Source organism: Salvelinus alpinus, chromosome 20, assembly GCF_045679555.1.
Source record: "Salvelinus alpinus chromosome 20, SLU_Salpinus.1, whole genome shotgun sequence".
NCBI classification, from domain to species: domain Eukaryota; kingdom Metazoa; phylum Chordata; class Actinopteri; order Salmoniformes; family Salmonidae; genus Salvelinus; species Salvelinus alpinus.
Window position 1 is genome coordinate 38,696,155 of NC_092105.1, and position 24,113 is coordinate 38,720,267.

Here is a 24,113-nt window from a genome sequence, read left to right on the forward strand (position 1 = left end):
ACATAAGCACAGACATAGGATCTGTAAGATCTCTCTATGGAGGAATGTTCAAAGAGCCCTTACATTATGTTCTCCAATCTCATAAAACATTTTAGAAAAAGGCTCAGTGTCGTTATCCTTAACGAAGAGCTGCAGTTAGTTTCAGAATGGGTGGCAAGGAATAAGTTAGTCCTAAATATTTCAGAAACTAAAAGCATTGTATTTGGGACAAATCATTCACTAAACCGTAAACCTCAACTTGAGGTGATTTAAACTGCTTGGAGTAACCCTGGATTGTAAACTGTCATAGTCAAAACATATTGATACAACAGTAGGTAAGATGGGGAGAAGTCTGTCCATAATAAAGCGCTGCTCTGCCTTAACAACACTGTCAACAAGGCAGGTCCCACAGGCCCTAGTTTTATCGCACATAGACTACTGTTCAGTAGGGTGGTCAGGTGCCACAAAGAGGGACATTAATAATATGCATGCAATCTGTCATGGCTCAAAGTGGAAGAGAGATTAACTTCATCACTACTTGTTTTTGTAAGAAGTGTTGACAAGCTGAATGTACCGAGCTGTTTGTTTAAACTACTAGCACACAGCTTGGACACCCATACATACCCCACAAGACATGCCACCAGAGGTCTCTTCAAAGTCCAGAACAGACTATGGGAGGCGCACAGTACTACATAGAGCCATGGCTACATGGAACTCTATTCCACATCAGGTAGAATCAGATAAAAGAAACAGGTAAAAATACACCTTATGGAACAGCGGAGACTCTGAAAAGACACACACACACAGGTACAGACACACGCATACACACACAAGCGCTAGCACACGCAATCTACACACACGTACATTGTAATATTGTTGTATGGTGGTATTAAACATTTTGTATTGTAACTATGTAGTGGTGTAATAATGTTATATGATGTACTGTTTTATCTTTTGTTTTATATGTAATGTTAGTGCCTTCATGCGTTTGGACCCCAGGAACAGTAGCTGCTGCCTTGGCAAGTAAAAAAGTATTACTTGTTAAACAAAATCTATTTCTCTGAGCAACTGAATTAGTACGCTCCGTATGTGTAACCTCCCAGTCATTTATTTGGTAATAAAACACCAACGTTTCGGCATCACTGTGCCTTCTTCACCCTGAAGGGATGCCGAAACATTGGTGTTTTTTTACCCAATAAATGACTGGGTGGTTATACATATGGAGCGTGCGGGTTAATTCTCCGTTAGTCAGCACCTCTACACAAAATCATTTTCTTTGGTTGTGCGCCAGCTCATGCTTTCTATTAGACAATTGTATTAGTATAAAATAATATAATTTCCCAATTTTTTGGAGCATAGAGTATAGCTCAGTATTTGTGTTATTTGTTTTATACAGTCTATTTTGCTCATATTTGTCAAGGATGCCACTAATGTTGGACCTGACTGGCTGTATGCGGAACTTTATGTCCACATTACTTTGTTAAGTGGCAATTTACTGAGGAGAATAATAGCCAAGGATTTCTTCTTTGACCTGAATCTCTTTCACTTCTGCATTTCATTAGGTTGTTGATTCAGGTGTATGAAACCCAAATTAGTGACTATTTTTTAATAAAACTTGCTAATATGAGTAATGAAGTAGAGTAAATGATCGTCTCTCTACAGGCAGTATGATAGAACTAATACACCGTCCCAAACCGTCAGCACAGTTTCATTATTAGGAATTGATTTCTCCTCTCCTGAAACAGCTTGCACTGGATCACATTCTCCCTTATAGTGATTTCAGATATAGCAAGCTGCAATCTCGGGTGAGGCAGGCATACAGTAGCAGACTAAATTTGTTTGTCCCCATTAAATCAAACTGTCTGCTGGAGTTTTGCTTCATTTTTTGTCAACACTAGGCTACAGACAGAGACTTCTTTTCACAGCAATTTAATATTTTTAAACAACCATATCTAACACTAAAATGTATGAACGAAAGCTCCACAGTTGTTAATATCAGTATGAGAGAGAGGAGAGAGCAAAACACAGGGAGAGGGAAAGAGAGAGATAGAGGGGGTAGAGTGAAGGAGGTGCTGGAAGAGACAGACGACTGGAATCAGAAGCGTGATTCATCTGACAACCTTTAGAGCACTGAAAGGTTGGGAATCCTGAGGGAGTGCTGATGTCTGTAGGCCATGGAGGAGAAGCAGAGTGGAGAGCTGAGGAAAGGCCAGGAGTCAAGTGAGGTGTAAATCTACAGGAAGAACATCTCCTCAGGTAAAACCCTTGTCATTGGACAGTCTTCTTGTATATTGACATCAAAGGACTGGGAATGGAAATGGTCACCTCTAACTATAATACAGTGCTTGCTCTGTGGACATGTTCTGGATTGGTTTGAGTAAAGTCAAACTCATTAAGGCGATTTATTGACAGGATATTGAAAATGACACTTGCATAATAAGCCAAGTTTACACAGACACTCCTGCTCCAATGACATGGATGTTAAACGAGTCACTGGAAGTGTCTGTCCCAAAAGCATGACCTGCGATGCATATTGAAGGTTGGATATAATGCTTTTTTTATTATGTCTATGGGGACAGACAAATATTAATACGTTCACATGATTTAAAGCACAAACTAGTTTATGCTTGCTTTTGTCAATCTTTATAATTTTCTCTGTGATACATCTCTTTAATAAACGGAAACCTTTGAATAAAAGGTATCAGCACAGAGAGTTGTTTGACCCTTGTAACCCTGCTGGGCAGACTGTGAACTTCTGAGGCTCCTGAAAAGCAGCGTCTGATCCTTATTATACCTCAGTGGTCTGATCAGCAAGCTTTAGACGGAGGGAGCAGTAGGTTTGAGGTTTTGCCAGGTCCAAGATGAAACGCAGCGCGCCCCTCTGAAATGGCCTCAAGTGCAGTCCACTGGAATTTGTTGCATATTCATTTCTATTACATGATGCAGGGCACAAATAGGTGTCGAGCAAGTCTAATCAGCCGCCGAACATAAAGTTTGTCTCAGCACACACTACACATCCCCTGTCTAATTCCAGCAGACCACATCGAGCTAGCAAACAAAGCGATCAAAGCTTTTCTAAAGCGACTGTAAACCAGACATGGCACAATAGCAAGTGAGCAGATTGAGGGAGAACCTCAAGGGAAAGATATCAGAGGCAATTTCTTCAAACAACACTCCATAGTTTTCCCTGACACGAGATCAGTCAGCTTTGGTGCTGAAGTTTCTGGACAAGGTTTGCCTTACTTATTTGCAGGCACACAGTGGTAGACATTTAGTAGCAGAGTAGTTTATAGCAAAGTTCTGCACAATTAGCAGACAGATCTGTAGTTTGGTTCTACCTGCAGGCATCTGCTACAAGTTTATGCCCAGACTTCCCTGATTCCAGTTCCAAATCCAATCCAATTTTATTGGTCACATACACGTGTTTAGCAGATGTTATTGCAGGTGTAGCGAAATGTTTGTAAAGTTGGTTGACTTGTGAAGCCAGTTCCCTCACCTCAGTGAAGACCATGTGCTTGGGCTAAATGTATACTTTCCTTTTTAGTAGCATGCAATCATGGAGTGGCTGCGGGCTGGCATCATGTCGTTGAGGTTAATTACAGGCAATTAAAAGCCAGTTGGCTGTTGAGCTGACACTGGCTTGGATGAATAGTAGTTTACCGTCTGCACAGATGGGTCCCTGTGTGGAGAGATGGGAGAGGAGGTAGAGATGGAGGAGGAAGGGGCAAGTCTCTGTCACTCTTCCTGTGGTGCTGTGCCAGTCTTTAGGAGAGGCTGATGTCCTTCCTACTGCTTTTATCCAGCTTGGTTTAAGGAAGAAATCCTAAAAGAGAGAGGTGCTGTGTTGGTAGGTCCTCAGCTACTGTAAAGCCGCTATTGTTTGCCAGTAAATAACTCTCTATCTCTCAGATTCTCGATTGCGATCGCAGAAATTGGAGCATATTGTGTTGATAGTGATTGGAATTGAAGTTGTAGTAGACAGATAAATCTGACATTTTAATCAGATATTCATCAGATTCCGTAAATATGACGTCTTCCTCATGTGCATAGTGCACAGTTTCTATAAAAGTTTAAACATCCATAAACATCCAGAGCTGCATTACTTCCTCTCAGCCTTATTGGAATTCATATGCTCTTATAGTCCTCTTCCATGTTAATGACCTGTCGTTAGTCTCCGCTCCAGTTGGGTCTTGCCGCAGCTTCTTAGAGGTAGCATTCTGGAGCTGACTGAGATGCAATATGCTTCACATCCATTATTGATCCATGATTAACTGGGGTTCAGCAGGCCTCTCAACTTAAACACTTTAAGTGGGCTGGAAATTCTTGGCACAGGATGTGTCTCTGTCTGCATCCTGGGGGCTTTATGGAACGACGCCAAATTAAAAAATGTTTTATGTCCTTTAATCATTTTCTGTTTACCCAATCACACGTAAACAAATCAACAGGGAGAAATCATCAGCATATTAACAAACTCCAATTATTATCTCTGAAGATTCAAGATAGCAACTGCCAGCTCCACTTGGGATTGCGGATAACGGCTATATGAAGTGATTATTAAAACAGGACGATGGGCGGTAGCTCGCTGGGCCGACTCACCCCCCTGTCTAAAGTCCGTCTGTGGCATGCAGGGCCAGTCTCCTTTCTCTCTCGATACTTTGATGCTGATGCGCCGTGACACTGATGGTGCACATGGATGACCTTTGAGCGTCCTGGCGTGCTCAGGCAACACTTGCTGCATGTGTTTGTGTCCCTGATACAGGCTAATGAGGATGTGTCTGTCTGCTGTAGCCGGGGCTGGGAGATCCACTCCAGGAGGAAGAGAAGAGCCAGGATACAGCTGCTGCCAGCGGGGCTCTAATCACAGCTTACTGCCTGAGACACACTGCCAACTCACCACAGGCGGGAGAGAGAGAGGGTGCTCTGCTCTACTCACCACCCACTCACTACACTGCACTCTCCTGCACCCATACATACTGACGCCATGGCACATAGTTACATCATATGGGAGTGATTGGAGTGTTAGGGTATACTTTCTGAAACCTTTTCCCAACAATATTTGATTTAGTGATAATCATGGTAATCATGATTGATCGTGTCATTGCTGTTAAGTAATTGATGCATAAGGAACAAACAAGTTTTCGTATTACATACTTTAGTGTCATTTAATAATAATATGCTATTACTGTGAAGATGCCATGTGTTGCCTGGAGACACAGAAAAACAGACATAAATATTGCTGTTCTATGTTGCTAATATTCAGGGGGTCTTAATATATACAGTGCCTTCAGAAAGTATTCAAACCCCTTGACTTTTACACATTTTGTTATGTTACAAAGTGGCTTTAAAATGTATTTAATTGTCCTTTTTTTATTATTAATGATCCACACACAATACTCTGTAATGTGGAAGAAAAATTATACAATGTTTTTTAAATTATTATTAAAAATAAAACACTCATATATCTTGATTAGATAAGTATTCAACCCACTGAGTCAATACATGTTAGAATCACTGTTGGCAACAATTACAGCTGGTAATGTTTTGGGGTAAGTTTCTAAGAGCTTTGCATACCTGGATTGTACAATATATGCCTATTATTCTTTTTTAAATTCTTCAACTTCTGTCAAGTTGGTGGTTGATCGTTGCTAGACAGCCATTTTCAAGTCTTGCAATTGATTTTCAAGCTGATTTAAGTAAAAACTGTAACTACTGTAGGCCACTCAGGAACATTCAATGTTGTCTTGGTAAGCAACTCCAGTGTATATTTGTCCTTGTGTTTTTGGTTATTGTCCTGCTGGACGGTGAATTTGTCTCCCAGTGTCTGTTGGAAAGCAGACTGAACTAGTTTTTCCTCTATAATTTTGCCTGTGCTTAGCTCTAATACATTTATTTTTATCCTATATAACTCCCTAGTCCTTGCCTAGTCCAAGCATACCCATAACATGATGCAGCCACCACCATGGTTGAAAATATGAAGAGTGGTACTTAGTTATGTGTTGTCATGGACTATCCCCAGACATAACACTTTGTATTCAGGAGTTAATTTCTTTGCCACTTTTTTTGCAGTTTTACTTTAGTGCCTTATTGCAAACAGGATGTATGTTCTGGAATATTTTTTATTCTGTACAGGCTTCCTTATCTCTTTGTCATTTAGGTTAGTATTGTGGAGTAACTACAATGTTGTTGATCTATCCTCAGTTTTCTCCTATCACAGCCTTTAAACTTTGTAACTGTTTTAAAATCACCATGGTGAAATCCTTGAGTCTTTCCTTTCTCACCTGCAACTGAGTTAGGAAGGACACCTGTATCTTTATAGTGACTGGGTGTATTGCTACACCATCCAAAGCATAATTGATCATTTCACCATGCTCAAATAAATATTCAGTGTCTGCTTTTTAATTTTCACCTATCTACTTCAAATTCTACTTCTCCGTTGTCAGTTCTGTTAAATCTGCACTTTGAAAATAAGAGTGCTGCAATTATGACACGGTCATGACCATAGTCACAGTCTGAAAGGATACACCACAAAGTAACATTCAAGAATCTAGAAATCTTTGTTGAAGGTCTACACTTAACGAATTTTGTGTCACTGATCTAGACACAATACCCCATAATGTCAAAGTGGAATTTTGTTTTTACATTATTATTATTATTTTTTACAAATGAATAACATATGAAAAGCTGAATGTCTTGAGTCAATAAGTATTCAACCCCTTTGTTATGGCAAGCCTAAATACGTACAGGAGTAAAAATGTGCTTAACATGTCACATAAAAAGTTGCTTGGACTCACTCTAAGTGCAATAATAGTGGTTAACATGATTTTGGAATGACTACCCCACCTCTGTACCACACACATACAATTATCTGTAATGTCCCAGTCGAAAAGTCGAAAAGTGAATTTCAAGCACAGATTCAACCACAAAGACCAGGGAGGATTGCCAATGCCTCACAAGAAGGGCACCTATTAGTAGAAAACAAGGAGCGGGACATCCTCCTCAGAATACCTAAAACAATCACTATACGAGACTGTACCATTGGTTAAAAAACTGGGCCATGAGTGTGTGCATGCGTGTATACCAGCGTACGTACAACCATGCATGTGTGTGTGTGTGTGTGTGTGTGTGTGTGTGTGTGTGTGTGTGTGTGTGTGTGTGTGTGTGTGTGTGTGTGTGTGTGTGTGTGTGTGTGTGTTTATGGAGGACCTGAAAAGCCGAGCAGCTTTGGAATCAGTGTGAAGTCTCAGCGGCACATCCCACTTTATCCGGCCAGTCTGCTCTCCCGGGTCACATCCGAATGCGGCCCCATTAAATATTCACTGGCACTCAGAGGACGTCACCTTAGGGGAGGCTTGCCCAGCCAACACCTGCCCCAGCCCTTCACTGCTCTCTACCTCAGGCTGCCTTGACATACCGACCTGGAGTTTGGGAGTCTGATGTTTTTCCTTTGAAGTTGTCAGAAAGCCCTGTGTTGATAGAGCAGCTGTGGAATTTGTGTAAATGGGCAGCTCTCTTTGCAATGTAAAGTGATGAAAACATTATATCAGGTGTCTCTTCAAAAGTTTATTTATTTATTTTTACTATTTTATACATTGTAGAGTAATAGTGAAGACATACAAACTATGAAATAACACATATGGAATCATGTAGTAACCAAAAAAGTGTTAAACATATCAAAATATATTTTATTTTTGAGATTCTTAAAAGTAACCACCCTTTTCCTTGACAGCTTTGCACACTCTTGGCATTCTCTCAACCAGCCTCATGAGGTAGTCACCTGGAATGCATTTCAATTAACAGGTGTGCCTTGTTAAAAGTTAATTTGTGGAATTTCTTTCGTTTTTAATGCGTTTGAGCCAATCAGTTGTGTTGTGACAAGGTAGGGGTGGTATACAGAAGATAGCCCTACTTGGTAAAAGACCAAGTCCATATTATGGTAAGAACAGCTCAAATAAGCAAAGAGAAATGAAGGTCAGTCAATCTGGAAAATTTCAAGAACTTTTAAAGTTTCTTCAAGTGCAGTCACAAAAACCATTAAGCGCTGTTATGAAACTGGCTCTCATTGGGACCACCACAGGAAAGGAAGACACAGAGTTACCTCTGCTGCAGAGGATTAGTTCATTAGAGTTACCAGCCTCAGAAATTGCAGCCCAAATAAATGCTTCACAGAGTTCAAGTAACAGACACATTTCAACATCAACTGTTCAGAGGAGACAATGTGAATCAGGCCTTCATGGTCAAATTTCTGTAAATAAACCACTACTAAAGGACACCAATAATAAGAAGAGACTTGTTTGGGCCAAGAAACACGAGCAATGGATATTAGACCAGTGGAAATCTGTCCTTTGGTCTGATGAGTCCAAATTTGAGATTTTGGGTTCCAACCGCCGTGTCTTTGTGAGACGCAGAGTAGGTGAATGGATGGTTCGCACCGTGAAGCATGGAGGAGGAGGTGTGATGGTGTTAGGGTGCTTTGCTGGTGACTATGTACGTGATTTATTTAGAATTCAAGGCACACTTAACCAGCATGTCTATCACAGCAGTCTGCAGTGATACACCATCCAATCTGGTTTGAGCTTAGTGGGACTATCATTTGTTTTTTTAAACAGGACCATGACACAAAACACACCTCCAGGCTGTGTAAATGCTATTTGACCAAGAAGAGTGATGGAGTGTGGCATCAGATAACCTGGTCTCCATAATCACCTGACCTCAACCCAATTGAGATGGAAAAGCAGCCAAAAAGTGCTCAGCATATGTGGGAACTCCTTGAAGACTGTTGTAAAAGCATTCCTCATGAAGCTGGTTGAGAGAATGCCAAGAGTGTAAAAAGCTGCCATCAAGGCAAAGGGTGGCTACTTGTAAGAATCTCAAATATATTTAGATTTTTAAACACTTTTTTGGTTACTACATGATTCCATATGTGTTATTTCATAGTTTTGATATCTTCACTATTATTCTACATTATATAAAATAGTAAAAATAAAGAAAAACCTGGTAATGAGTAGGTGTGTCTAAACTTTTGACTGGTACTGTATGTTTTTGCCATTTGGAGCTGGTTAGTATCGTGTATTTAAAAAATAGTTTTTACCTTTATTTAACTAGGTATTGTGGAATTGTAGTACTGTATATGATTTCTACTGCCTACATATCGTTTTATTATGATTCCTACTGCCTACATCCATTTTTATTGAGTAGGTTGCAGAGTATGTTCTCGACATCTTTTGACAATGTTTTCACTCTGTACTATATTGCTTACTGCTATGGATTTTTCCAGCACATTCTCCAATTTTACTGTAGCCTGTACTGAGTTACTCTCCTTTGAATGTCCTTAAGTTGGCACTGCAGGAAACTGATTAATTGAATTTTTTTTATGTTCAGTGGCTGTCCCTAGGCTTACAATGATTGAGGAGATAGTCCCTCTCTGTAGGAGAGGCAGTGATGTGTATAAAAAATAATATCTTTCATTTAACAGCTCTCCTCTCCAAAGTGCTACTGGAATTTCTCCTCTAAAACATAGAGCTTAGTTTGGTAGACAACTGATGGGTAAAGCACTTGATTAGGACTGCAAAAGACTTCTGTCAAAAACACTTTATCCTCATTCAGATAAGCCAGAACATTGAGGAATGGATCTGATAGGTTTTATATACAACATCGGTCAACTAGGTTTTTGCTTCAAGTTATTTCTGATGACTAGACATGCTCATGATCAAATAGTACAACCTTAGCTGAGTTCTAAAACACCCATTACTTTGTTGATATTCCCCTACCATTGACATGATAAATCACTTTTGTGTTCAAGGACAACAGGGAAAAAGACCTCTCTGATAATCTCTCTAAAGTTTCAGTTTGGTAATTAGCATCCAACCTTGAAGTGCGATACACAGTCACAAAAGTCACCATCTGTCAGTACAATGCTGGGTGGGCCTGTGTGATGTTGATGTGTTCATAGCTCTCTGACTGTGTTTGTTTTGGCTGCAGGGACTTCTACTACATAACCATGCTGCGTGACCCCGTCTCCCGCTACCTGAGCGAGTGGAAGCACGTGCAGCGCGGCGCCACCTGGAAGACCTCCCTGCACATGTGTGACGGGCGCTCGCCCACACAGGACGAACTGCCCACCTGCTACAGCGGGGACGACTGGTCGGGCGTCACCCTAACCGAGTTCATGGACTGCTCGTCCAACCTGGCCAACAACCGACAGGTGCGCATGCTGGCCGACCTCAACCTGGTAGGCTGCTACAACCTGTCCTCTATGAACGAGAGTGATCGCAACCACATCCTGCTGGGCAGCGCCATGAACAACCTGAAGAACATGGCCTTCTACGGCCTGACCGAGTTCCAGCGCAAGACGCAGTACCTGTTTGAGCGGACGTTCAGCCTGCGCTTCATCGCCGCCTTCACGCAGATCAACAGCACGCGCGCCGCCAACGTGGACCTGAGCGAGGCCGTGCGCCGCCGCATCGAGGAGCTCAACTATCTGGACGTGCAGCTGTACGAGTATGCCAAGGACCTGTTCCTCCAGCGTTTCCAGTACACCCGCCAGCGCGAGCACCAGGCGGAGCGATTGAAGAGGCGCGAGGAGCGCCGATGGCTTCGAGAGCAGAGCAGGGCCTCACTTCCCAGACGCCGGGGGTACGGGGGCGGAGGCGACCTGGCCCCCACCACTGAAGACTACACCAGCCAGGTGGCCCGCTGGTGAGGTCATACCCTGGCCACGCACACAGAGAGAGGTCACTGGTGATCATCTCCAGAATCATCTCACATGGTACTCTCTCTCTGCCTATGTCAATCTCTCTCTATCGCTCTATCTTTTTCTGTCTACTATCTCTATCTTTATCTCTTTCTCAGCTTCAGTGTGATCCTAGCGCTCTGCTAAAGTTTCTTTCTGGTTATGAAACTGCCAAGTCTGTGAGTCAGTATCACAGAAGCTCTGCCTTGGAGTGCCCTTTGGTGTCTTAAATCTTCAAATGGATGGTTTAATGTATTTATTTGTAATTAATTGTTTTGCTGCTCCTTTGCTTTCCTGCCTCTTAGTCATGGTTATTTATTATCATGTAGATTATGATAACTCTTTAAAGGCAGTAAATTAAGCTTAAAGAAGACACAATCAAAAGACGCTGCTAGTAAATACGTTTTTATTGGCACTCAATGTCAAGGGGTGGATATCAATCAGTGTTTTTTTGTTGCGACTGGCAGGAATATAGTAGTTCAACAGAAAACAATATAAAAGTGCTGATTCTCGCATGTCATGTGTCCATATTATATTTGAGAAACGGTTTGAGGATGGAGAGTTTCTTCCAAAAGAAATGATGAGAGGCAAAGTACACCGACTTAGAAAATATTTGTCTTTGTTTACGTAGCTAATGTTTTCTTAATGGGACCTTGCAAATTGACAACTTCTCAGAAATAAGATAATGTATTTCATTTAATTTTATCATGGCAGTTTCAATTATATTTAAATTTCCCTCAAACAAATATAGTGTAGTTGTAGTCAGTCAAGATAACGTCAGATGTTTTGATTATGATGCAAAAATGTTTTCTAGGGTGCAATATTCAGTAGTCTACATGCAACACCTTTCAAGTTTCAACTCGGAGGAACTGCTGCTCCTGTTCATCCACTATCTGTGTGTTGGCATGTGAAGTCAATCATAGACTCACAAAGAGAGGATTACCCTGAAGAAAATCAGCCTGATTTCTATTCTGCACTGACCAGACTTACCACATTCAGCTTTCACATTACAAATGGAAAGAACTCCTCAAGGAAGATTTTTCAAAAATGTTAAGCTTGGATTGTTGAAGTAGTCTTCTCCAGAAGGTAGAGATAACCAGTATGTAAATGCTCTAGGTGAGGACTGAGGAGCCAGGTCAGTGTGGTTGGTGTGTGGACTGACTGTCAATGAGGTTATCGGCATTCGGCCCTCGTGCTCACCCCGTCACACTCCGTGGTTTAACATGTTTGTGGAGCCCACGCCAACGGCATTGTGGGCTGTGAGGGGGGTTCTAATGCTACCAGAATAACAGCCTGAGATGACACGGTAGCAGAACACAGTAGTTTCCTGTAGTAGGAAGGAGATTAAATGTACCATATCTAGTTTCATGTCTGATTGTCCCCCTCAAAATACAGGTAACTTCTGAATGAACATTAAACAAACATGAAAGTATCAAAGGAGATGAATCTAATTGTTATGGTTGAATTACTTGCAGATGGCTGTGATGATGATATCATGTTAGATTAAATATTGGATTTGCTATTCTGATCTGTTGTTCTGTTACGAACATTTCAACTCTCCAATGACAATATTTTTTATAAAAATATGAATTTGCTGCTGCTTTCATTTTCACATTTATCCTGTTTTTACTTGATTTTTTCAGAAGATGTCGGTCTGTCTGATCACTGAGCACAGTTTTGGTCCATTAACCTTAACCGATGAGTGGAATTTTTTGTTGTTTAAGTAAGTTTGTATCCAGTTAGTTGATTTACTGTAATGTAATAGTAACCATTATCACAGTTTGGGTTGGTATCCCTAATCCAGATTAGGCCTGCTCTTGGACTAAAAAACCTGCTAAATGGAAAAGCTCTATTGAAAATTATTTTTCATTCAGGAATATGCAGCATCTGTTTGCAGGAAACTGTTTTTTGTTTTTAGTAAATGTTTAAGCTATACAATTATTGGAGTGTGTGTGCGTGCGTACCATTATTGTAAATTGATCACAAGTTTGCCTGCAATTTCAGTGAGCCAACACACCATGTTTATACATTGCCCCAGCATTTTCAAATCCACATTATGGATACAATACCAAGTTGTTGTATTTTTTTGGGGGGGGGGGGGGGGGGGTAGAATGTGCTGTGAAGCAATCTCCCTGATGAAAAAAAACGCTTATATTCATGTAGTTGTTATCTGCTCAAATTTACGGTAGTGTGATGTGTATATTGACGCAAAGTCTGGAAAGTCTGAAAAGTCTGAAATGAATATTTCAAACCTATTATCCTTATCAGACCTCAGTGTAAATATAGTGATGAAATCAAGCCTAAAAAGAGAATGTCACACTAGATATTGTACTGCCATCCCCAAAGCCCTGTGACATGCCATGTTGTGAAAGAGTGATTTGAATGAACTTCAACTGCCACTCAACTTAAGTGCACATCTTTGAAAAGCAGGTAATCTTGCATTCATTTATTGCAAACAAGGGAGTTTGTCTAAAAGGAAAAAGGTTATAATACCATCACACGAGGGAGAACTTTCTACATTTACGTATCTGTATGTTCCTGTTCAAATTATTGTGTATGAAAAGGACAGTCTTGATGCCATTTGATGTGTTATACTTTATCAGCAATGTTCTTGTCAGGTCTGCAAGGCTGGGTGAATACTACTTCAGATATTAGAAATAAATGCATTGAACAAACATGACCCTTTTCTGTCTGGAATCATTGGTATGAAGCCATAGACATTAGGAAAGTTATTCAACGACATTTAACCGCATTCATGAGGTCTTGACCTTTAAAATGCAATACAAGCACTAGCTTCGTCCGTGTTAGCAAACCGCCCAAATAAACACAGTCCCAGTCAGATGACCAGGCATCCAACATCTATCTTCATCAGTAGGTTATGCACTGTCAAAATTAAACTTCTTTACATGAATTATTAGCATTGGTTGTGTTTGCAAGATCTTGGCCTGTATTTTCTCCATCAATATTTTCATAATCATGCATCATAATGAAGTGTGGTATAGTGGATGTGTTTCACTTCATGTGTGTGTCTGTCTCCTGAGGATTACATTTCAATAAGATATATTATATGCATTGTAAAACACCAAAATTAGACAGAAATGAGAGGACCATTGAGAAGAACACTACTTGTTAAAGGAAATATTCAAGTTCCTTTCCTGTTGCTATAGTGAGATTATTACTAAGGGAGAACTAAGGGAACAAGGGAGAATAATTCAGAATGTTCTGGTCCAGAAATAGCCGTTTATATATACAGGTATATATATGCACTGTACAATCACCAGTCTCTTTCATTTGCAGTGACAAGGTAAGGAAATATTGGTCTGCTTATAAGACACTGATTGGACTATTACCTGCCTAATACAAGCTTCTCTCTATGCAGGAAATTGCCCTGACTCTCAACATAGTGCAGTTAATAAGTTGAATGAATGAAGACTCATCTTCTTTGAAAAACCTCATTCATTTTATTGCAAAAAAAAGTGGAACCACCAGACAGGGACCACCAGACAGACAGACTCTACTGTCTAGTCTACTCCCGGCAGATCCCGCTTATTTCCTCTTAGCTGTGGTATGAGGAAGGAAAATGACTCATACCCACAAACAAGGAGAATAGCTTCTCAGACAGGTAACATAAAATGTACTGTATTATTTTATATGCTCCTGCTTTGTGGTACCAATCCTACTAGGTTTGTTTGAGGAAGTTCAGATGTCTGGATTATTATTGTGTACAGACAGGCACCTTTAGTGAAATGTGAAATCACTGTTGATTTTTTTACTGTTGGCTGATGTGAACAAACAGTTGTCCACCTCCACAAACGGATCGTTACACTATCAGGATATAATGTCATGTAAAACCCATTGTCGTACATATATACTGTATTTCTTCCCTAAATAACTGATTATTATTATTCAATTGTGAAAGCTTTCTGAGCTTTTCTACTAATCGTGCCCCACTCGAGTGCCAGCCATATGAAAGGAAAAGGTTCACATCTGTTCTAAGTGAATCACAAGGGCAATCACCTGCAGCGAAGTCTGATATTCTTATTAAATATATGACTCTATAGCTAGATCATAGATGACAGTGTTCTATCCTCAGTCCAAAGTTTTGAGACAATATTTGAGTCCAATATTGTAAGTCTTCTCTGTTCTTAAATGTGATGTTCTGGTGCCTCTAGGGCAATTCAGAAAGCTGATTGAGGATCTTAATAATGATGAATGTGTTTGCATTTTATGAAGATGTTTTTCTTTCTGCTTGCATTTTGTATTTATATTTTGATGTGTTTTTTCCCTGTAATTTCTGTAATTCAGGGCTCATCTGTAAAAGAGACATTGGTCTCAGTATGACCCCCTGATAAAATAAAGGTTAAATAAAATAAAATAAAAGTCCAATATTTACTGACAGTGATTAACACATTTAATTGATTAAACTTCAGGAAACCAACATGTTAACATTATTATATGTTGTATGATTGCACAGCTTGTTATAATGCAATGTATTGCCAATTAAAGACTGACCCAGAAACCTAGAATTTCCCAACTGAATCCAGTCTACTCAAGATAAGAGCACACTGCTGTGATTTATCTTGCACTGCAGTTGACAGAACCAGTTTTATGGCAAAAACATTTAGACAATATCAGTAACGTTCAGAAACATGGTCACCCTAGAAAGACAGCACCTAATAAAGTTACTCAAAGGCGAGCAGTACATTTGTAAGTTACCAAGTTAGTAAGTAGTAAAGAGGACATAGTTATTTTTGTTAACACCAAAAAATAGACTTCTGTGTTTTGAAATTAAATAAATCAACCATGTGTATATAAAATGTTGTGTAGTATTTTGACTCAGCTCTTTAGCACGTTAGCCTGTGACATACTGTTGCTGCCTGGTTGGCTGATCACCGCCACCATGATGGGCCTCTTGGTCTTGAGAAACTGGGGTCTCCAGCGGAGGAGGCCAAGGACCGCCTGGTGAAACTTGTCTCCAGCCAGCGTGTACAGAGCCAGGTTGAAGAAGGTGTTGAGCCCTGCCAGGGGTCTGGAAATGGTGTAGGCTGCATTGACCCCTATCAGCAGCATACAGGGCACTGGCCTTTGGGCTTCCATCTGGGTGTACACCCGCAGGGCGCGGAGGATGTGGAAGGGTGTGAAGCATAGCACAAACACAACCAGGATCAGCACAGTCAGCCTGCGGGCACGCACCCTGTTCGGACGGCCCTCATGTGGCCCACCGGCCAGCTCACATGCAACACGGACGTAACTCAGGCACACCACCACTAGGGGGAGTAGGTAGCCCAGGACAGTGAGTAGCCAGCCATAGACCCATACCTCTTCTGGATCATTACTAGCAAAATCCAGGCATGATGTCATATTGTTCTCAGTCTTCTTCACAGTGATCATGTAAACCATGGGTATAATCTCCAACACAGATATGAACCACACAGCCAGGCAGGCGATCACACCCCAGCTCGTTCTCTGCACCTGGGCTGCCTTCAGCGGGTGGACCACGACCACATAGCGGAATACACTCAGGCAGGTGAGGAAGAGGATGCTGCCGTACAGGTTGAAGTGGAAGCTAAAGCGAACAATGCGACACATGACCTCGCCCATGATCCAGTCGTCGTGGATGTAGTAGTGGACCAGGAAGGGCAGACACAGAACATACAGGAGGTCTGCCAAGGCAAGGTTCACCATGATGATGCTGCTGCTTTTCCATGGGCGCAGCCTGACCACGTAGATGATGATTGAGGTGACGTTACCCACAAGCCCCACTACAAATATGATCCCATACATGATCGGAAGGTAGTATCCCTTTATGTAGTCATCCACTGGGAAACATTCAGGAGTCTTATTATCCCTGTTTTCGCTAGCCATGGTTGTGTTGTGTGAGCCAACAAAATGACCTAAGACAAACACAAGTGGAGATTGCTCATGCTATTACAATACAAATCATAGAAAGAAATAGAGAATCATAGAAAGATATCGGATGAGGAAAATGTATCTGTTCTTACTATTAGCTGCAATGCTTCTCCAGTATCTGTGTGTCACTTCTGAATTTCCTGATTCTTCAGGCAGCAGTCAGTTTGAACAGCATCCCAGAGCCCTCCCCCAAAGAATGTGTAGCGCACCCATTAGTTCTTCAGCAGGATGCATTAGGTGTCCTTACAGCTTTAAAGGTATCAAAGATCTACTCAAACTAAGCCCACAAGAATCAGTAGTCGTGATTTATACAGTACAGTTGTGATTTGACACAATGGTTAGATTACTTGAGATTGGTGGGTTTAAATAGAAAGTAGAGAATTATACCATTACAACCTCATTGAGAGTGATTTTAGGTCACTCATTAAACCAAATTGTGCAACATCTTACTTTTACATGTTTTATATAAATCATTGTGATTAGCTGCAGTTGTTGTTTTTCAGAGTTCCCTGTTCTCACATACCTGGAAGATGTGTCATCCCTGTCTGCTTGACTGAGGACACAAACAGCAGACATACCTTCACCTCTAAGTTATTGTTCAACTAAGAATGATCACATAGAATGTCCTTTCATTTCCTTATTAGACAGCCTGGTCTCATAGACTAGATATAATATTGTAAACATAAATCCGGGAGAATCAAATTAGATGGCTACTTAAGGCAAAAACAAAATAAGGTGGTTGGGTGAGCGTATAACGTGAACGTCTAGCAACCCAAAGGTTGGGAGAATCTCATCACGGACAACTTTTGCATTTTAGCTAATCGGCAACTTTTCAACTACTTACAACTTTTTAGCTACTTTGCAACTACTCAGCATGCTAGCTAGCCCTTCCCCTAACCTTAACCTGAACCCTTTTAGCTAATCCTTCCCCTGTACAACATGAACGTCTAGTAACCCAAAGATTGCGAGTTCAAATCTCATTACGGACAACTTTAGCAACTTTTCAACTAACGTTACCTACTACTTTTTAGCTACTTTACAACTACTTAGTATGTTAGCTAACCATTCCCCTAACCTTAACCCTTTTAGCTAACCCTTAACCTAACCCTAACCTTAATCATTTTAGCTAACCCTTCCCCTAACCCTAGCCCTTTTAGTTAGCCCTAACCTTAACCCTTTAACCTAACCCTAAGCCCTATCCTAGCTAACATTAGTCACCTAGCCACCTAGCTAGAATTGGTAACATATTGTACGTTTTTCAAATTCGTAACATATTGTACATTTTGCAAATTCGTAACATATAACATTAATTGTAATTTGTAACGCCATACGAAACTGAATACATATATCATACGAAACGGAACATATCATACTAAATGGAGTGTCCCGTATTCACATACATAATAATATGTATGAAATATATGAAATTTTCCGAGACCAGGTTGCAGCCACCGAATAGGCCTACCACAGAAGGGAAATACTATTTTCATGCCACTTTGATACCGAAGTGACTTAGCGAAAATGCTCTTCTAACCTGCTACGAAAAACACTTCGTATTGAAGTGGCGTGAAAAGAGTGTGTCCACCACAGAAAGCCAACAGTTGTCCGGTGAATCCTCCCTTGATACAAAAGGAATAGTGATAGGACATTTCAATGCATTTGATAATAGAAAATAAAAAAACATTCCATAGTGATAATGAATGATTCTCTGATTATGGTCCAGTTTCTCATGTAGTCCTGAAAAACAGACAGGAGGAGCATGACATCTAGAGGACATATACTGACATTGCATCTGTTTGCAATATGATTGATACATTATGATGAAGATATTTAGATATTTCAAATACACTGAGCCAAAATAGATGTAATTAAATTTTGTATTTATTTTCAGTCAATCTATTAAGTCATCCCAACACATTTTTGTAAAAATGTCAGTGCCTTATGTTCTGGCAAGAATAAATAATATTGCAGAATTACATCTACATGTGATGCATGGGTTAAATTCTAAAGTAATCGTTGACTACATTTTCTGCAGTTTTTAAACATATAACTTCACATTGCAAGTATAACAAATACAGAATTTTGTTGTCAATATTAAAGTGGTCCTTTTTTACCACTAGATGGTGTCTAATATCAGAAACTGATTCTGAAGAGAGCAGGAAAGTAATGTAATTGTATTGTAGTTGATGGAATTAATATTATATTAATACCTGATAGTATAATACATATTTTTTCCCTCGCATCTGAGCAGTATCAAACAGTATAAGATACTGTAGGCAATGAAGACTGGGAAGTTTATGTCACAGGCAATGACTCCAGTAGGCAGATGTATGAAGTGATGTTTATGGCTGTGCTGACAGGCACCGACAAGTGTAGGAGGGACCTGGGCACTAGACAGCCATCACTTTCACATTGACCTTCTGCCCACCTTCAGATTGGCTCAGGATAAATCAGAAGGTCTGTTGCAAATACTGGAGAGATAGTGTTGTCCTCTTTTCCTATTTCTATGCACGGTACTTCTTCCTTCATCTCTAGCAGTCTTTGTATCTCACTCTTAGTCTTTCACACATTATCTCACACACACAAACACACACAAACACAAAGAGACACACAGGTTTGAACAGACTTCGTAGGACATTTACCATTTTATCCAGTAATCTTGTCTCAGAGTTGTATTGCTTGAATTTCTTGAATCTTATTGATTGAGCACATCAACTATGAACATTTTCAGCAACTGAACAAAGAAATAATGGTTAAGGTCAAAGAAATCCAGCACAACCATGACTTCTGTTGAATAAAGAATGCCTCAAGGTTGCTGCTATACTTCGATACAAACATCTCCAGAGTGTGTAGCGTAAGCTACTATCAAACTAGGAATGTGACAAGCATTTCGCTACATCCGCAATAACATCTGCTAAAAATGTGTATGTGATCAATACAATTTGATTTGGTTTGATGATAGAATAAGACATTACCTCAATTATCAGTCATTCAAAAAGACGGTATAATTTGTTTTTATTGTTTGAACATTTAATGGCAAAAAATTGGTTGATTTTTCACAATGTTTTATCTTATAAATTAGCTTGAAAATGCCAACATAGCACACTAAGGAAGGATTATTCCGTTTGATGCCTCAACAAGTCCAAAGAATAACCCAAGGGTGGCTGTTTCCACTCTCATGCTTCCATATCTCAGTCTGTTTGACTGTGACATTTCTCCAGTCTAGAAGGGAGCAAGGTTGTGACCTTTTCACATACAGCTCTGATGTCTCTGCTTCATTCTTTTTGAAGGGGATAGTCAATGTGACAAGATCAAAGATTGAACCTCTCCTGTGAGTCAATATTTAATCTCACAACTGTATCAAATGAATGTGACATCTGAATCTAGAGTTTAATAAAGGTAGAAGGATGGCATGAATGGAACGTCATTTCATAGAGGTTTCATAAATAATTTAGCCTGCTACTTTATATAGCAAATAAAGATACAAACCATCACACAAAAATAAATATATTGTCTTTTGATGTTGGCTGTGACCAAATGGTGCTGTTGATCAAGTTAATTAATAAACCATCAATAAACGTTTTAATTATCACTGAAACACTGTATAGATGTTTGATCAGTCCCCTTGGTAATTCCAAGTCTCCTCCCAGACCAATTAGCAGAGAAAGAACCACATTAGCACTGTGCCTCATCCAAAACTAGAACTCTCTGCATTAGACTACGTTCGTCCAAGGTGGCTTAGCAGTTCAGACGTCTTTTTCTGTTCCGTATTGTCGTGTCCTGTATATATATATATTTACACCTTTCTTCGCATATCTTTTATTTATTTTATTATCCAAGAACTCAACTACAAAAGCTTTCCTGCAAAAGCTTTCCTGCAACCCGCTTCACCAATTACAAAAATTATTATTTACCTCAATCTGAAAATCCATCGTGGAAGCTAGCCAGGGGCTAATTCAGAAGCTAGCCTGAAAGCTAACCAGAAGCTACTCCGATAGCTAGCCAGAAGCTAATCTGTAGCTGCCCCGAAATTAGCCGGTTTGCTGGCTAGCGTTGGTGTTTCAGCTGCCCACGTTTAGTGGTCATCAGCTATTCCTTTAGCTCGATAATCTACCGGCACTTTTGTGCAACGCGACTCGGACCGGAGCATTCCGGGACTTTTTTTCTCTCAGTTTCCCCGGATTCCAGCCGCAGGCTCTGGACACTTGCACCTTGATTTCGCAGCTAGCTAGCTGCAAACCGTGTGACTATTGGCTTACGTCGACCCCGGAGCAAACTCAAATCATTCTGGAGCTAGCCAGCTGAGGAGTTCCATCACCATCCGGACCCGTTTCTTTTGTTGCTGCTGCAGATACGGAACCCCACCGGGCCTTCACGACTGACTGCCGCGACTGACTGCCGACGTTATCTGCCCGAGGGATTTATCCAACTGGCACCTCCGTCCCGACGTTACCTGAACGCTCATCTGAGGCCCGCTAATCGTTAGCTGTCTTATCGGCTGCTATCTGAACAAGTATATCGGACAACTATTATTATTATTATTATTTATTTTATTTTTTTCCTTGGGTCACTATATCTATTTTGCCAATTTGGATTGATCCCCTCTACCACACGGAACCCCACTACACGGAACCCCACTAACCTACCGACGGAAACGCACGAGGTATCTACAAACAGACCTCCATCCTATGCTGCTACCGATAGCCATATACCCGGCCAGCTGTCTGGATCGCCACGACCCCAACCAACCTCTACTCACTGGACCCTTATTGATCACTCGATTAGCATGCCTCTCCTTAATGTAAATATGCCTTGTCCATTGCTGTTCTGGTTAGTGTTTATTGGCTTATTTCACTGTAGAGATTCTAGCCCTGCTCTCTATACCATATCCAACCTCTCAGTTCCACCACCCACATATGCGATGACATCACCTGGTTTCAATGATGTTTCTAGAGACAATATCTCTCTCATCATCACTCAATACCTAGGTTTACCTCCACTGTATTCACATCCTACCATACCTTTGTCTGTACATTATTCCTTTAAACTATTTTATCGCCCCCAGAAACTTCCTTTTACTCTCTGCTCTAGTAGCTCTAGGCGACCAATTCTCATAGCTTTTAGCCGTACCCTTATCCTACTCCTCCTCTGTTCCTCTGGTGATGTAGAGGTGAATCCAGGCCCTGCAGTACCTGGCTCCACTCCTATTCCCCAGGCGCTCTCTTTTGATGACTTCTGTAACCGTAATAGCCTTGGCTTCATGCATGTTAACATTAGAAGCCTCCTCCCTAAGTTTGTTTTGTTCACTGCTTTAGCACACTCTGCCAACCCGGATGTTTTAGCCGTGTCTGAATCCTGGCTTAGAAAGACCACCAAAAATTCAGACATTTTCATCCCCAATTACAAGATTTTCAGACAAGATAGAACGGCCAAAGGGGGCGGTGTTGCAATCTACTGCAAAGACTGCCTGCAGAGTTCTGTTATACTATCCAGGTCTGTTCCCAAACAATTTGAACTTCTACTTTTAAAAATCCACCTCTCTAAAAACAAGTCTCTCACCGTTGCCGCCTGCTATAGACCACCCTCTGCCCCCAGCTGTGCTCTGGACACTATATGTGAACTGATTGCCCCCCATCTATCTTCAGAGCTCGTGCTGCTAGGCGACCTAAATTTGAACATGCTCAACACCCCAGCCACCCTACAATCTAAGCTTGATGCCCTCAATCTCACACAAATTATCAATGAACCTACCAGGTACCACCCCAATTCCGTAAACACGGGTACCCTCATAGATATCATCCTAACAAACTTGCCCTCCAAATACACCTCTGCTGCTTTCAACCAAGATCTCAGCGATCACTGCCTCATTGCCTGCATCCGTAATGGGTCAGCGGTCAAACGACCTCCACTCATCACTGTCAAACGCTCCCTGAAACACTTCAGCGAGCAGGCCTTTCTAATCGACCTGGCCGGGGTATCCTGGAAGGATATTGATCTCATCCCGTCAGTAGAGGATGCCTGGTCATTTTTTAAAAATGCCTTCCTCACCATCTTGAATAAGCATGCCCCATTCAAGAAATTTAGAACCAGGAACAGATATAGCCCTTGGTTCTCTCCTGACCTGACTGCCCTTAACCAACAGAAAAACATCCTATGGCGTTCTGCATTAGCATCGAACAGCCCCCGTGATATGCAACTTTTCAGGGAAGCCAGAAACCAATATACACAGGCAGTTAGAACAGCCAAGGCTAGCTTTTTCAAGCAGAAATTTGCTTCCTGCAACACAAATTCAAAAAAGTTCTGGGACACCGTAAAGTCCATGGAGAATAAGAACACCTCCTCCCAGCTTCCAACCGCTCTGAAGATAGGAAACACTGTCACCACCGACAAATCCACTATAATTGAGAATTTCAATAAGCATTTTTCTACGGCTGGTCATGCTTTCCACCTGGCTACCCCTACCCCGGACAACAGCACTGCCCTCCCCTCTGCTACTCGCCCAAGCCTTCCCCATTTCTCTTTCTCCCAAATACAGTCAGCTGATGTTCTAAATGAGCTGCAAAATCTGGACCCTTACAAATCAGCCGGGCTAGATAATCTGGACCCTTTCTTTCTAAAACTATCTGCTGAAATTGTTGCCACCCCTATTACTAGCCTCTTCAACCTCTCTTTCGTGTCGTCTGAGATCCCCAAAGATTGGAAAGCAGCTGCGGTTATCCCCCTCTTCAAAGGGGGGGACACCCTTGACCCTAACTGCTACAGACCTATATCTATCCTACCCTGCCTTTCTAAGGTCTTCGAAAGCCAAGTCAACAAACAGATTACCGACCATTTCGAATCCCACCACACCTTCTCCGCTATGCAATCTGGTTTCAGAGCTGGTCATGGGTGCACCTCAGCCACGCTCAAGGTCATAAACGATATCGTAACCGCCATCGATAGGAAACAATACTGTGCAGCCGTATTCATTGACCTGGCCAAGGCTTTTGACTCTGTCAATCACCACATCCTCATTGGCAGACTCGACAGCCTTGGTTTCTCTAATGATTGCCTCGCCTGGTTCACCAACTACTTCTCTGATCGAGTTCAGTGTGTCAAATCGGAGGGTCTGTTGTCCGGGCCTCTGGCAGTCTCTATGGGGGTGCCACAGGGTTCAATTCTTGGACCGACTCTCTTCTCTGTTTACATCAATGATGTCGCTCTTGCTGCTGGTGATTCTCTGATCCACCTCTACGCAGACGACACTATTCTGTATACTTCTGGCCCTTCTTTTGACACTGTGTTAACAACCCTCCAGGCGAGCTTCAATGCCATACAACTCTCCTTCCGTGGCCTCCAACTGCTCTTAAATACAAGTAAAACCAAATGCATGCTCTTCAACCGATCGCTGCCTGCTCCTGCCCGCCTGTCCAACATCACTACTTTGGACGGCTCTGACTTAGAATATGTGGACAACTACAAATACCTAGGTGTCTGGTTAGACTGTAAACTCTCC

The 24,113-nt window shown here is 41.3% G+C and overlaps 2 protein-coding genes across 3 annotated transcripts in view; one reads left to right on the plus strand and one right to left on the minus strand.

Moving 5' to 3' along the window:
• The window catches only part of hs6st3b (heparan sulfate 6-O-sulfotransferase 3b), a 96,501-nt gene extending 83,113 nt beyond the window's left edge, over positions 1 to 13,388 (plus strand). Inside the window, exon 2 of the mRNA XM_071355610.1 lies at positions 9,958 to 13,388. Within this exon, the coding sequence (XP_071211711.1) occupies positions 9,958 to 10,678 (721 nt within the window). The 3' untranslated portion in view covers positions 10,679 to 13,388. The remainder of the gene's footprint in view (positions 1 to 9,957) is intronic.
• Positions 13,389 to 15,105: 1,717 nt separating this feature from the next.
• LOC139546815 (2-oxoglutarate receptor 1) lies at positions 15,106 to 18,333 on the minus strand. 2 transcript variants are annotated; one of them, XM_071355612.1, is made up of 3 exons: positions 17,142 to 18,333; positions 16,711 to 16,802; positions 15,106 to 16,602 (listed from the first exon to the last, which is right to left on the minus strand). In XM_071355612.1, the coding sequence occupies exon 3, from the start codon at positions 16,571 to 16,573 to the stop codon at positions 15,545 to 15,547; it is 1,029 nt and encodes a 342-aa protein (XP_071211713.1). In that variant the 5' UTR covers positions 16,574 to 16,602; positions 16,711 to 16,802; positions 17,142 to 18,333; the 3' UTR covers positions 15,106 to 15,544. The 2 variants fall into 2 exon arrangements, with proteins under 2 accessions (XP_071211713.1, XP_071211712.1); XM_071355611.1 differs by having other exon boundaries at positions 16,711 to 18,333.
• Between the last annotated feature and the right edge of the window lie 5,780 nt (positions 18,334 to 24,113).